General features: G+C 36.4%; 1 protein-coding gene across 2 annotated transcripts in view; it reads left to right on the top strand.

The window, feature by feature from the left end:
- Nucleotides 1-13,054, top strand: part of LOC145675540 (uncharacterized) — a 41,215-nt gene extending 28,161 nt beyond the window's left edge. For both annotated transcript variants that reach the window (XM_081746030.1, XM_081746031.1), the window contains one exon: nt 2,551-13,054. In XM_081746030.1, coding sequence (XP_081602156.1) covers nt 2,551-3,265 — 715 coding nt within the window. In that variant the 3' untranslated portion in view covers nt 3,266-13,054. The remainder of the gene's footprint in view (nt 1-2,550) is intronic.
- The last annotated feature ends 253 nt before the right edge of the window (nt 13,055-13,307 follow it).

The raw sequence follows: 13,307 nt of genomic DNA, 5'->3' as shown, positions 1-13,307 counted from the left end.
TTATTACCAATTTAAATTCTACGTGTTAATCACAAACGCACATTAGCATACTCATTTCTGTATGTTGTAAACAAAGCACGTTACAGCATGAGAGGCTTAGAAATTCAGGTATCCTCTAATAGTAATTCCTCAAGGGAGACAAACGGAGAAACTCATTTTATTATTTCCTTATCGTCTTATTCTGCAATCCTAATGCCAAGTATTTTTCATAAATAGGTGAAAAATTAAAAAGAATTGAAAATTTGTCGTCTCTCAAAAGGCTTTACTTTGGGAAAGTGCTCACAAGGGAACCTTCCGAAAATGATAGTTCAGTGAAAGATGTGACCTATGCCAATTTAAAGAGCTGTAACAGAGATGAGCATTCCCAAAAAATTAGCTGCCCATAGCAATAAGTTCAAGAAATATAAGGGGTGGAAGTTAGGGAAACAGCAAGGTTGAACAAGGAGAGGAAGTACAAATTCCGCAAATAGGGGCCACGGCAAAATACAATGCTGACAAGTGATGTATTGAAAGAGACTTGCCACAATAGGGAACAAATGAAGGCCACCAATGGGGTTAACAGTGTTGCCAACTGCAATGAAAAGTACATGTTTTGCAAAGAGCACTATATGAAGTGAGTGCAATATTCAGTGTCAACCTGTCATGTAGAACATAAGATATGACGTGTATAATCAGTGGTACAATCTAACAAAAGAAAATAGAAAAACAGAAGTACGAAAAATACTTAAAAGACGGAGTTGGCCATAATGCGCCACATTTGATCACGAGCTGTACATATTAGAATGAACAAAACAAGAAAGTACCAACTGTGCAGGAAACCGACGTACCTAGAGTCGAAAAGAAAAACGAGTTCCAAAGTTGGCAACACTGGTCATAAAAATCCAGACAATTCTGATATATTTACGCCACTCGCTTCACAAATCGAAAATTCCGGCAACAGGCATTAGCCTTCGCATCATTTGTGCCTGCTCGTCAACATTGTACGTTTAATTGTTCGATGAGACAATGGTCCAAGCAGAATATATATTTGCAGTGAACACAGCGGAATACTGCCAATCCGTCACACATGGTAATGATCGCCTGTGAATGTCTCGAAACAGTACTCTAGGTGTCGGAACCTTTGGTGGTCTTTCTATCACATATCCACACCTGTAGAAAGCAAACATAATCAAAGGCTTGAATAAACATGCCGTAAACTGGTAATGGGTTAAGGTTTGAAGTTTCAGAAAATTCTCGCGGGACCAAATGTTAAAGTGAGTATCTGATAACACAAGCTCTGTAACGTAGCGCACAAAGTTCTTGTATGGTCTAAAAACATAAACATCAAGTGGTTGTATCAGACCCGCACAACCAAGAGGGATTAGCTCAACTTTGAAATTCACTCCGGATGGTACATGCTCGTAGAGCAAGTTGGAGTCTCTGTTCGCTGTCCAAGGATGCACTTACTTCATATAGTGCTCTTTGCAAAACATGTACTTTTCATTGCAGTTGGCAACACTGTTAACCCCACTGGTGGCCTTCATTTGTTCCCTATTGTGGCAAGTCTCTTTCTATACATCACTTGTCAGCATTGTATTTTGCCGTGCCCCCCTTTTTGTGGAATTTACACTTCCCCCTTGTCCAATCTTGCTGTTTCACTAACTTCCACCCCTTATATTTCTTGAACCTATTGCTATGGGTAGCTATTTTTTTGGGAATGCTCATCTCTGTTACAGCTCTTTAAATTAGCATAGGTCACATCTTTCACTGCAACTATCATTTTCGGAAGGTTCTCTTGTCAGATATGTACACATCTAGCCACGTAGATATATTTCAATACAAGTAAAGATAGTAATGTGGATTAAAACTTAATTTCTCAAAGCATTCAGGGGATATTAAAAACTACTAGAGATTGGTGTACTGCTTAAAAATGATGTATTTCGTCAAATTTTAAAAAGTATTATATCCTTTCTTTGTCATTATAGTAAGAGATTTGGTGGTTGTGATTGCAACAAGTTCTCACAATTACTAAATTGTCAGGCACAAATGATAATAATGATTTTGAGTTTAACGTCCCCATCAGCAGCGAGCCTATATGAAACATGATTAACGTGGAATGGGAACAACAAAAAGATTTTCTGACACAAAAGTTAATAAAAAATACATAAACATTTTCAATTACCTCCATTTTAAGTTATAATAATGAGATGTTCATTCCATAGTGTAACATGTCTACCTTGATGTGTACTTGAGTTAAATCTTATATTGTATATATAAAGATAAGATTTGAGAAAGTAACGAAAATGATATCGTCTCCCCTTAGAAAACAAATGATTACGAGACCACCTGATTGTTCTCTCTCCCATATTTCTACAAGATTTCAAGTAATAACATAATAATATCAGGTTTCAGTTTAACACAAAATACCGCCTCGGAATACCTCGCGTTTCAAATGCAATTTTTTTCTTGCTGTATTTTACATAGAAGCGTTTCAATTTTCTTATGTGTGTGCTTGTATTTCGTATTATTTACCTCGATTTCCACTTTCCTTGTTTACTGAATTTCTTACAGGAAACATAACTATGATCAGTCCAGAAGAGCGAATATGGTTATTATACAAAAGGAAATAATTACTCACGAAGACGGGAAATCTCATGCTTCCAACCAGTTTAACAAGGCTTTTCATTCGGCAAGATACAGGTTAACGCATATAAATGTAAAACACCATATGTGCCAAGAATGTGGAAAACGATTTAGTCGAAGTACTAGTTTGACTAGACATAAGTTAATACACACAGGTGAAAAACCTCATACCTGTGAAAAATGTGGAAAAACATTTAGTCGAAATACAAGTTTGACAAGACACAAATTAATACACACGGGTGAGAAACCACATATGTGCCCAAAATGTGGGAAAAGATTTAGGCAAAGTTCATATTTACCTATACACATGTTATCACACACAGGCGAAAAACCTCTCACCTGCAACAGCTGTGAAAAAAGATTTTCGGAAAAATCAAGTCTCGCAACACATATGTTAATACATACAGGTGAAAATCCGTTTACATGCCGAGAGTGCGGAAAGGGATTTAGGCGAAATTCCTATTTGGTAACACACATGTTAACGCATCAAAAGGAAAAGTCCCATTCTTGCCGTGAGTGTGGAAAGGGGTTTAGTCGAAGTTACCATTTGGAAAGACATTTCACACTAATTCACAAAAGTAAAAAAAAAAACTTACATTTGAACAGTATAAGAAGTAATTTAAGAAAGAGAGTAGCAAAGTAATGTTAGCAATAAGTGAACACATTTGTAACGAATTAGGACTTCTGTAGAGATAAAGTACTAACAATACACCCCGAACCATCGCCAGTAATAGATGTCGGTCTGTCTGCTGTCTCTAATTCGAATTTCCCTCTCTGAGAAACAATCAGATACAAAATAAAGAAATCGTTGTGTCTGTAAATATATATACTTTTAAAATGTAATGCTAACATATCAAAATTAGGGTTGTCTCCGAGGCTGCTTCATTGGTACCGGTATTTCCGGATCTGTGTTAATTAGGATTTGTTTGCTTCTTTCTACATGTGTATTTTTTGTACCAAGCTTTGTTCGCGAATTTTTTAACACCGTGTAAATTGTTTGAAATAGTGTATTTTCTTAAATTACAGATTCAATAGTGCATAGCAAGAACATAGTATTACAGCACGGATCACCTCAAATCAATATTCTGTATATATGCCATCCCATATATTGGCAACCTTGCAATGGCAACTAGCGCAAAGAAGAACTTAATAGGAATTAAAGAATTGCAAGACATGTTTATACATATATGTGACAAACACCATAGCCGCAAAGTGTGTGAAAAAGAATGCAGTCGAGTTTTACATGTGACACCTGAGGAACGTCTTAATTTTCCAGAAGTGTCGATTCAGTCTAAAATCAAGTTTGTTAACACAAACATTAACATGCATATGAGAAAGATTCTAGGTGCCAAGATTGTAGGAATAGGCTTAGTCGAAGCTCGCATGTAGCAGCACAAATGTCAAAACACCCGAAATAAATCTGGCAAGCAGTGGTGACTACCGCGTTATGTCCAGGACGCACCCCCCCCCCTACTGTCCGACTTACCCACCCTGGTCGTATAATTATGACAATTCAAATTTAAATCTTACGTACGAACACTTTCTCTTGCCAAATCGCCTGTTCTACTACCCGTAATTTTAAGTTCAAATACAAGATTCTTCCTGCGAACCACAAACAGCTCTCAGCAAGCAAAATCCAAAGAACACTGGCTAAAATTCAGGCACATCCACAGTATGCCAAAGAAAAAAAAAAAAGAAAAAGGAAACAAATCCTGGAAGTTTCAAGATAGCGGCCCAGGATAACGAATATCTCATCGGAGGCGACTGATACGTGAAAGTTGCTGTCTCTATAAAACATTTGAAATGCTATTAAATAAAAAAAAACTACTATAACCGACTAATTCAAATATCCATATGGTCAGACGCAACGAACATTAGCGCATAAATATATATATTAAAACAACGCTTTAATCAAAGAGGATTGATGACTTTGCCTCTGGTTAAACATGAACAAGAGTAATGACTGGTCAAGGATCTGTTATTTAAATACCACTTTCCATATTCCAAACTCTGGACAAAACACAACTGAACTTCAAACTAAAGTTGGATGACTAGCTACTTAATTAACAGGGCTCTCGATATCGAAATTAAACTATCAGCTAATTTTAAAGACTTTCGTAAATATCCCCTAATGTAATAAAGTTTAGAAAAAATGCAGATTGAAGTGGCGTAAACAGGATGTTTTTATAAAAGAAACGTAGTTAGTAGTTACGGCTCCTTTAAAATCTTCTGCTATATAAGAAAGCAGGAAAGAAAATTTCTTCGTGCTTACACTTCTATTTTTCTCCGTCTCTTTTAAAGTCCGAGCATAATCGTAGGACCTTAAGCTAAATATTTCCTTTCATTTCATTTTACTTCTATTTTCCTCTAGCCAGTAATTTTATTTCATCCCAGACAAAGGCAACTCTATCACAGCAGTAAGAGAAAATATTAAAAATAGGAAGGAATTTATAAATTTACACACGTTTCTTCCATAACCAAGGAAGGATTAGAACCACCACTTCTAAAATATAAAAATTACTTTTTAACCAAAAATATCACTCCGATGCTTTTATAGATTCGGTTTCTCACAAAAATTATATCACTATCTTTATAAACATGAATTGTTTTTGAAAACACGCAGATATCTCAAATAATATTTTTACATTTGGGACGCCATTAATAGTATGACACTTTTATTACAGTAGACTACCAAATAGTGGGCACATATTTCGAAACGTTCATTCCCAAAGTCTCAAGAAAAACACAGAAGTGATGTAAACAATGAGAAGCATAAATGCGAGTTTAGGATTGTGCCAACACTTTCAGAAACACTATACTTCAACACTACAAATATTTTATGTTGACTAACATACATCTAATTTACATTCTTGATAAAAGTTTCTTCCTTGTAGATGATGACCATGAAAAGCAATCTAAAATTTCTTCATTTGATATTGAAGACAGCACATGACTCTCGGAACAGAGCACCATCAGATTTGACAGTTATGTGTCACCCATAAATGACCTCAATCTGTTTTTCACTACTTTCATTCGACTCATCGCTCTCTCCGCAGAACAACTTGTGTCTGCAAAGGAAAGTAATGTGCTGTAAACAACTTTCAGCGTCTTGAAGCCAGAGAAATTATTGGAGCGCCGATAAGGTTTTCGAAATCATCATGTCATCCACAATTTTTCCAACCTTCCTGTCTCAATTTTTCCTAATTCGACTTCATCACAATCACTCTCATCGTTTGTATTCAACGCAGTTTTCGGACTTCCATCGCAAACATCACTTAATGAAATGTTGGCATGTGTTACGCGGTATATTTCACTAAAGTTGTATAATTCTTCACGTACTGCATCACTGTCCCACTTATAAAATTCACACAGTTCTTTCAGATTTTGGAATGTAATGTTTCCAACGTTTGCTTCGGGAACTCCCGTGTAACAAAAATGGCTCATCTGGTTGACAATCTTTAAGGTGTGATCTTTAAGTTGACACTGAGGAAAATCAAGAAGCGTTCAATACATCTCAACTTTTAGCTTCTGATCAAATTCCACGATAGGTTGATCTACTCCCATCTTGTCCATGAACCTTTTCTTACGTCTTATTCTTTTAGGAGAGTTCAGAAATGTCGTGCTCTTTCACAAAGACTTCAGTCTGATTTGATACGATCCCACGCCTTGTCGTTACGAAGCTTTTTTATGTTTCTCTTTACAGAATTAATAATAGTCTGAACACTTCCGTAGTCTAAAGATACACTTTGAAGACTTACTGTTACTGGATTCATGACATTGAACACACTTCCAACAGCATGCATAGCAGTGATTATTTCGAAACTGCTCAGTTTCTCCAGTAGCCCTCTTGTAAGAGATGCAGTCTCATTCTCAAAATATTTCCTTGTCTTGCAAATCTTGCAATCAGGATTTTACTTCATCGTACCACGACAGGACTACTTTGTTAGCCTCATATTTACTAGACCATCTCGTAGTTTGTATCCTTTTCAGTTGTTTCCTTCTGTCATTTGCTTTATCTCTAGAAGACAACTTTTGTGCAAGAGTTTCGTATCTTTAATGACCAGTTAAATAAGCGATACAGGTCCTCAAGAAGTGAGAACAAGTCTTGGATTTCAGGACACACAGAAATGGATTTTTAGATCACCAGAGCAAATCTGTGTGATGTACTTCAAAGATACATAGCAGTTTCACATTCATTCTGCAGCAAAGTTTTCCGACCTTTGAAAGAGCCACTCATGTTTCTAGCACCGTCCATGCTTTGACCAATAATACTCTTATGGTTAAGTCAAGCAGTTTCTAAAGCGTCCATTAACTTTGATTTCAAATTTACCTCAGTAGTATCAGCGGATCTAAACACCTTAATTAGTCGCTCTACTGGCTTCTGAGCTACTTGCTAGTGGTCTACAAATCGAACAATAACAGTGGTTGCTTCTCTTTACTTACATATTCAGTACAATCCAAGAGGACAGAAAAGGTGTGCGTGTCATAAAAGCTTTCTGATATTTTTCTGGCCACGAGAGAACTCATTATGGTAATTAAATCAAAAATATTTCTGTAAATCAGAAAATTTGAACCTAACTTTCTATTTTCATCCCTCAATTTTTCAAACTTGTCTTGATAAACTCTTGCATCCGCGTTCTGCTTAGCCAAAAGCTAAAAGAGTTTTGGGAGCTTTACTTCAACCACCTGTTTTTTGCGAAATCCAAGCATTTTTTCAGATAAATATAGACAACAATCAATAATCACAGAAAGAACTCTTAGGTGTTGAGCGTTTTCATTATGTATTTGACCCATGATGCTGTCGACATGGCATCCCGATATACACTGTACTCTTGCTATTTGAGAACGAAAGTGGAAGCTAGATGACTCGGGAAGCTCTATATCTCTCAAGGCGTTACCTAAGCGCCATCCTTATTACCCTTTTCCCGAAGACCAGACAGTGTGTTGATTTAGTAACGAAAACAAAACGCATGCAAGCAATAGGCAGAATCGTTTTTCTTGCTGTACACTTACCACGTCCTTTCTTTTTCTGTACCATTAGGAAGTTTATATTTTCTCCACTTAGTACAGAATTTTCTGTTGTTTACAGTTGGAAACACATATATTGGATCAAATGTATGTGTTTCTAATCTAAGACCGTATTCTATATCTTTGGATGTTAACTTTAGGGAACTCGAAGGATCATAAATACTATCTTCAATAATGTTTTTTTCACATATATCTTCATTACCTACTAGAAGTTAAGTTACTGTTAGTGTAATGCAGACTACACTGTTTACACTTGCGGGTATGTTGGTAGGAAATAAAGTAGGCTCACTACCGGAAATATTTATATGTGAGGACCTAGTATCACATGTGCCTGTGTCAAGGGAGACTGAAAGCACAGGGATATCAGAAGTTTGCTCAATAGACGATGATGCACTGTAATTCCATGTGGCAGATGAAGTTTCTCCAGAAGTTGATTGGCAAGATGTTTCTGATGGCACAACAATTTAAGAATATTGATCAGTAGACGATGAAGCAGTGTCGTCCAAGATAAAAGACTTTGAAGTCCCGGCAAAAGTTGGCTCACAAGATGAGGAAGCTGTGGAATCTTTTTTGTGTTTGGTAGCCTTGTCAATTCTATCAATAAAAAATAAAGAATGTCATCATTAGGGATTCTAATATGTTAAAAAATTTAGGGTTCAAGATGCTACTAATATTCCTTATGTTATAAGTAAGTTCATTTTACAACTTTTAAAGTATAACTTTACCTAACCTAATGCCAATAATCCGTATGGCACGTCAGTCATCTACACTCTTCCCCTAAACGTTGCCTTCTTTACATTTAATAGTGTACTGTAACAAACGGTCCTCCCAAATCAAAATTATTTAACAACCGTTTCCGATAACTGTTTCGGATTGGCTGAATAGTAGGATACATTAAGCACATACCAATAAACACAATGTTATGAAAGTTGATAAACTATAGCAGTACCGTTCCACCTCCAGAAGTAACGTTTGTTATCGGTAGTTATTTGGACGGTTTGCCTACCACGTAGCTATTCGATTACATGTACTTCTTCTGTTAAATAGTATGAGATATTGAGGAAACAAATAGTCCTAAACTAGCCACTACCAACCCTGCCCGCTTTCTCTTCCTCGGTTTTACTGTGCAATTAGCATTAGTCCGAAGTTGGTCATCCGCCTGATTTTCGACTAAAAGTGTAATAAAGCTGCTAATACTAGTATTAGGTAGTAGCGGCTTAACTGTAAGAGTTGCCCTTAATTCAACAGTATTGTCGAGTGAGCGAAGGCGGGTTAGAAGCTCCACAAGTCTCATTATATTCTGTGATCGATAATATACGGTATAAAACCACAAATAGTAGTAAGTATAGGTTATCACGGGCAACGTCTACGTAAACTTCCAGCCATGTTATATCATTAGTTTCCCAAAATGCAACCATGCTGTACCATTGTGATAAGTAGTTCCCTCCGCTCGTGAAATAGTTCCGTTTCTCTATTTACTTATCTGTCATTCTATCAAGCACACAAATGAATAAATTATCCAGTTCTTCCCGGTAAATTTTCATAATTTTCCTAGAAACGGACGAACAACTTTGGAAGTTAACTCGTGTAATTTTCTAGGCCTACTCACAATATTGCTAGTTCTGTCCGTCCATGGAACGGTACTGCTAGTTTTACAAGAGAAATAATTCCAGTGAACAATTTCTAGGCTCACCTAAATAAGTTCTCTTGAAAGCAAATGCCCGTTGCAAGTTCTTCATTTTGATTGTAGAATTTTCATTTAGCACTGTCACTTGACTTCTATAATTTTGAATTTCATGACCAAATTGTTTTTTTTTTTTTTTTTTTTTTCATTTTGTAAACATGTTTCTTTCTACAACTGTACCTGTAACTCTATCTCGTACAACATCATGCTCATGTTCTCATCTCACCTCCTCATGTTCGTTTCTCCCATACAGCTGTAACTTTTACTATTAAAAATAACTACCTCCAAACTAAGCTACTCTTTATTTACGAATGCGCGTACATGCACACAAACCTCAAATCTACTTTAATAATTACTACTTTATGCTACTAAATCATATTCTTCACAGTACTTATGGTATGCCCACTTGCATGCTCCCATTTCACTCTTGCTCACACGAACTCTCGACTCATGCTAAAGCCGAACATACTCATGCAACATCACAGAATATTGACAGTACTCTTCACAGACTACTTGCTATACCACATTCTCCACAGATTATTCATTCTTTAACTCTTCCACATTCTTAACAGATTATTCACTATTACTCTCTTCCACATTTTTCAATATTCACTATTACACTCACCCCCGTTTCTTTTACAATGACAATCTATTAGGTGGTCTCCTGATCCTTCCGGATCTTCTTGGTGGATGCCAATCTTGCTGCCGTATTGGTGTTTCGCAATCTTCTGGATATTGTCATGGTAGCTGTCGATCTTGCTCACTGACTGATGATGTGTCATTTTCTGGATTTATGCTTGGACTTCTGGGCAGTTGTACGTGTTGTCTATCTTCCACTGTTCCGTCTGCGAGCGGGTTCTTTCGGCTAAGAAACCACATATCCTCCTGAAATTTTCTTGGCATGTTATTTTCTTGGTCTCCCTTTGCTTGCAGAAAAATTATTTGATGTCGATGGCACTTCCGTATTTTTCCTTGCATTCTTACCAAAAACAAGACTGGGTTCATCTGCCTGACCAGTTCGCCTTTGATAAACTTTGGAAAACGTTCGCGATAGTTCTTATCGAGACAACTTAATTTTTCTCTTGTTTCACTTCTTTCTTGTCGCGTTCAAGCTGTCCCTTCTGTACAATAATAAACATTGTGCTATGTGGAAAATTTAACATCAATTCCGCTGGTGGTTAACCCGTTGCCTTACTCGGTGTGAATCGAAGCATGTATAATATTTCTTTCAGCTTATGCTCTCCCAATCTACGGTTCCATGCATATTTATTGTCCAAGAACTGTTTTCTTAAAAGTTGCTTTACTGTCTGCACAGGCTTCTTAGCGATGCCATTGCTTTCTGGGTTGTTAGTTAGCGCTGCCTTGATGTATCTTACCTTTACGTATGTCGTGAACTCAAATGATCTGAAAGGAGGTCCGTTATCGGATACCCGAAAATTTGAAAAAATATCGTCTAACTTTTGTTTGGTTTCAGATGCTGTCGTTGAATTTACACTCCACACTTGGATCCATTTTGAATAACTGTCCAATAACAACAAAAACTTAGATCCCACACAATCAAAGTGATCTATATTCACTCTTCCCATCGGTTGTGCTTCTCCTTTCCAAATACTATATTGATTCTTCGAGTTATCCCTACGCATGATACTTCATGTTTCCCAAATTCACTCACTTTTTTGATATCACGGCATAAACCTGGCCACTAAACTGCTTCCTTAGCTACAGCCAACATTCTCCAAGCAACTAGGTGATTCCTGTTTAGTGATGGGTAAATTCCCGGGAAGATATTTTTCGGGAATTTCCCAAAATGGGAATTTTTCCGGGAATTTATGTACAATTACAAAGAAAATTGCATTATATTACTATATTATAATTTCAAAGGTAATTCGTTGCATGATCACAGTAAATTTATTACTGTTGTCTCCAGATGGTTCTCTAAAATGTATATTTTGAACGGTATTTGTTATTTGACTAAATTCACAGAATACGCATAAATGTAAATATATTTACAATATGCTTTATGCAAGTAAATACATTGGGAAAACATTTGGTATGGACAACATTTGATATAAAATCATACTTTTACACCGCTAAACAGTTTAAATTTATTTGTAAGTGGATTCTGTAAAAACTTGACTCTGCTACTGATATTATAAAGATATTAAATTTTTAAATGTCATAAACAAATTAGCTGGATAACTGCCAGAATACATACGTAGTGTGTCAAAAAATTCGTAAGGTTGTCAGTGTATGTTTGACACACATACAAAATGTTGAATTGAGGTACATTCTACTTTCTTAGTGTGTTCTTACTGTGTTATTAAATCTCTAATTTAAGAAGATGAGCCATTTCGAACAATATACAAGCTGTTTCAAATATTCGTCAACAACGCTTGGTACATGAATATACACGCAAAAAGAAGCACACAAATTCTAATTAACACAGATCCGGAAACATCGGTAGTAATGAAAGATCCTGAAAAGGAATCATTATTTTGATATGTAAACATTACAGTTTAAAAGTATAAATATTTGCAAGTACATAGATTTCTTTATTCAATATCTGATTCTTCCTCAGAGAGCGATAAGTGCAGGTCAAAATCTGATTCTTCGTATGGGATGTCTGAGTCTAGATCACTTTCACTGGTGCCCAATTCGATAGATTCTTCATTATTTTTCGTAGATGTACTTTGAATCATTTCCACCTCTTCATGTGATTTCTCTACATGTTCCTTTTTGGACGTGTCTGATTTATTAAGCAGTTTCCAGTTATATGCCAAGTAAGTAATTTTGCCTGCTCGTTCAGTGGTTAAACGGTTTCTTTTCTTAGAGTGAATCCAGGCAAACGTGCTGAAAGTTCTTTCTGTTGCTGCAGACGTGCAAGGAGCGGAAAGAATGCGCACAGCCACTTATGATAATTCTCAAGTACCGTAAAACCTTTCCCACCAAAACAGCGGACTCATTGTTTCAGCTGTTGTCCACAAAAACATTTTATTAAACAATCCTTGTTTTGATCTGAACCGTGCAACATCCTCCATGACTGAAATTGTATCTAATTGCATGTTTGAAGCAACATGATGGATAAATTCCATGCCATCGATCGTTTTTCCTGGAGATAAATTGTGTCCTTGTGATGACGGATCCAGGAGTGAAGCTGCGAGGTATATTGGCTTCAAAGCATGTTCCTTTCTCAGTTTCGTTTTGTTAAGTACTTCAGACTACTCACTGGTCGACAACGATGACGAAAGTGCCTCGGAGATCTTGCTTTCAATCTCATAGAATCCAGTGTAGACAAAATGTATACATGAATCATTCGATTCTAATTTAAAGATCCAGGTCACAATAGGTTTCAAAATTGTAATTAAACTTCGATCTTACTCCAAAATGATGTATCATCGAGTAGCATTGCTCTCATTTCCTTAGGTAAGACTTTGGTTGCTTGTTCTTCAACAGCCAACGTTTGTAGGCTGCATTTACAAGTAATCATGCTTTCAAGACATGAAAGGCAACTGCCCCAACGACTTTTACTTGGTAGTTTCAGAGAAACACTACACTTTTTGTCTTTGTTTATCTTAACTAATGTTGCGTTAAGAAGATGCACAGAACGTATTTTCTTTACAATTTTTGTTACATTTTCCATTAGTTGCGCTGCTGTATGAGATTTCAGAACATCACTACAGAGTAAATACAAGGTGTGAGCAAAGCACCCTAGCGGAACAATATGTGGGTAACTTCTTTGTACCAATTTCAGTGCTTTCTGCATGTTTGAAGCATTATCAGCAATTATTACAAAAAATGTTGAGGGTCCATACTTTTGAAAAACCGATATTATTTTTTCATTTAAGAACTCAGATGTTTGCGTATGGTCTTCAGTGTTCACAAAGTCCACTAAAACAGGTTCGGGTTTCGTGACAGTAAAATTAACAATACCTTCGTTTCGCACATTCCTCCATCCATCCAACTGCAGATTTAA

The sequence above is a fragment of the Thermobia domestica genome, chromosome 18 (genome assembly GCF_964235325.1).
Source record: "Thermobia domestica chromosome 18, izTheDome1.hap1.1, whole genome shotgun sequence".
NCBI classification, from domain to species: domain Eukaryota; kingdom Metazoa; phylum Arthropoda; class Insecta; order Zygentoma; family Lepismatidae; genus Thermobia; species Thermobia domestica.
Note: the sequence above shows the minus strand (reverse complement) of the source record. Positions and strands in the feature narration are given on the sequence as shown.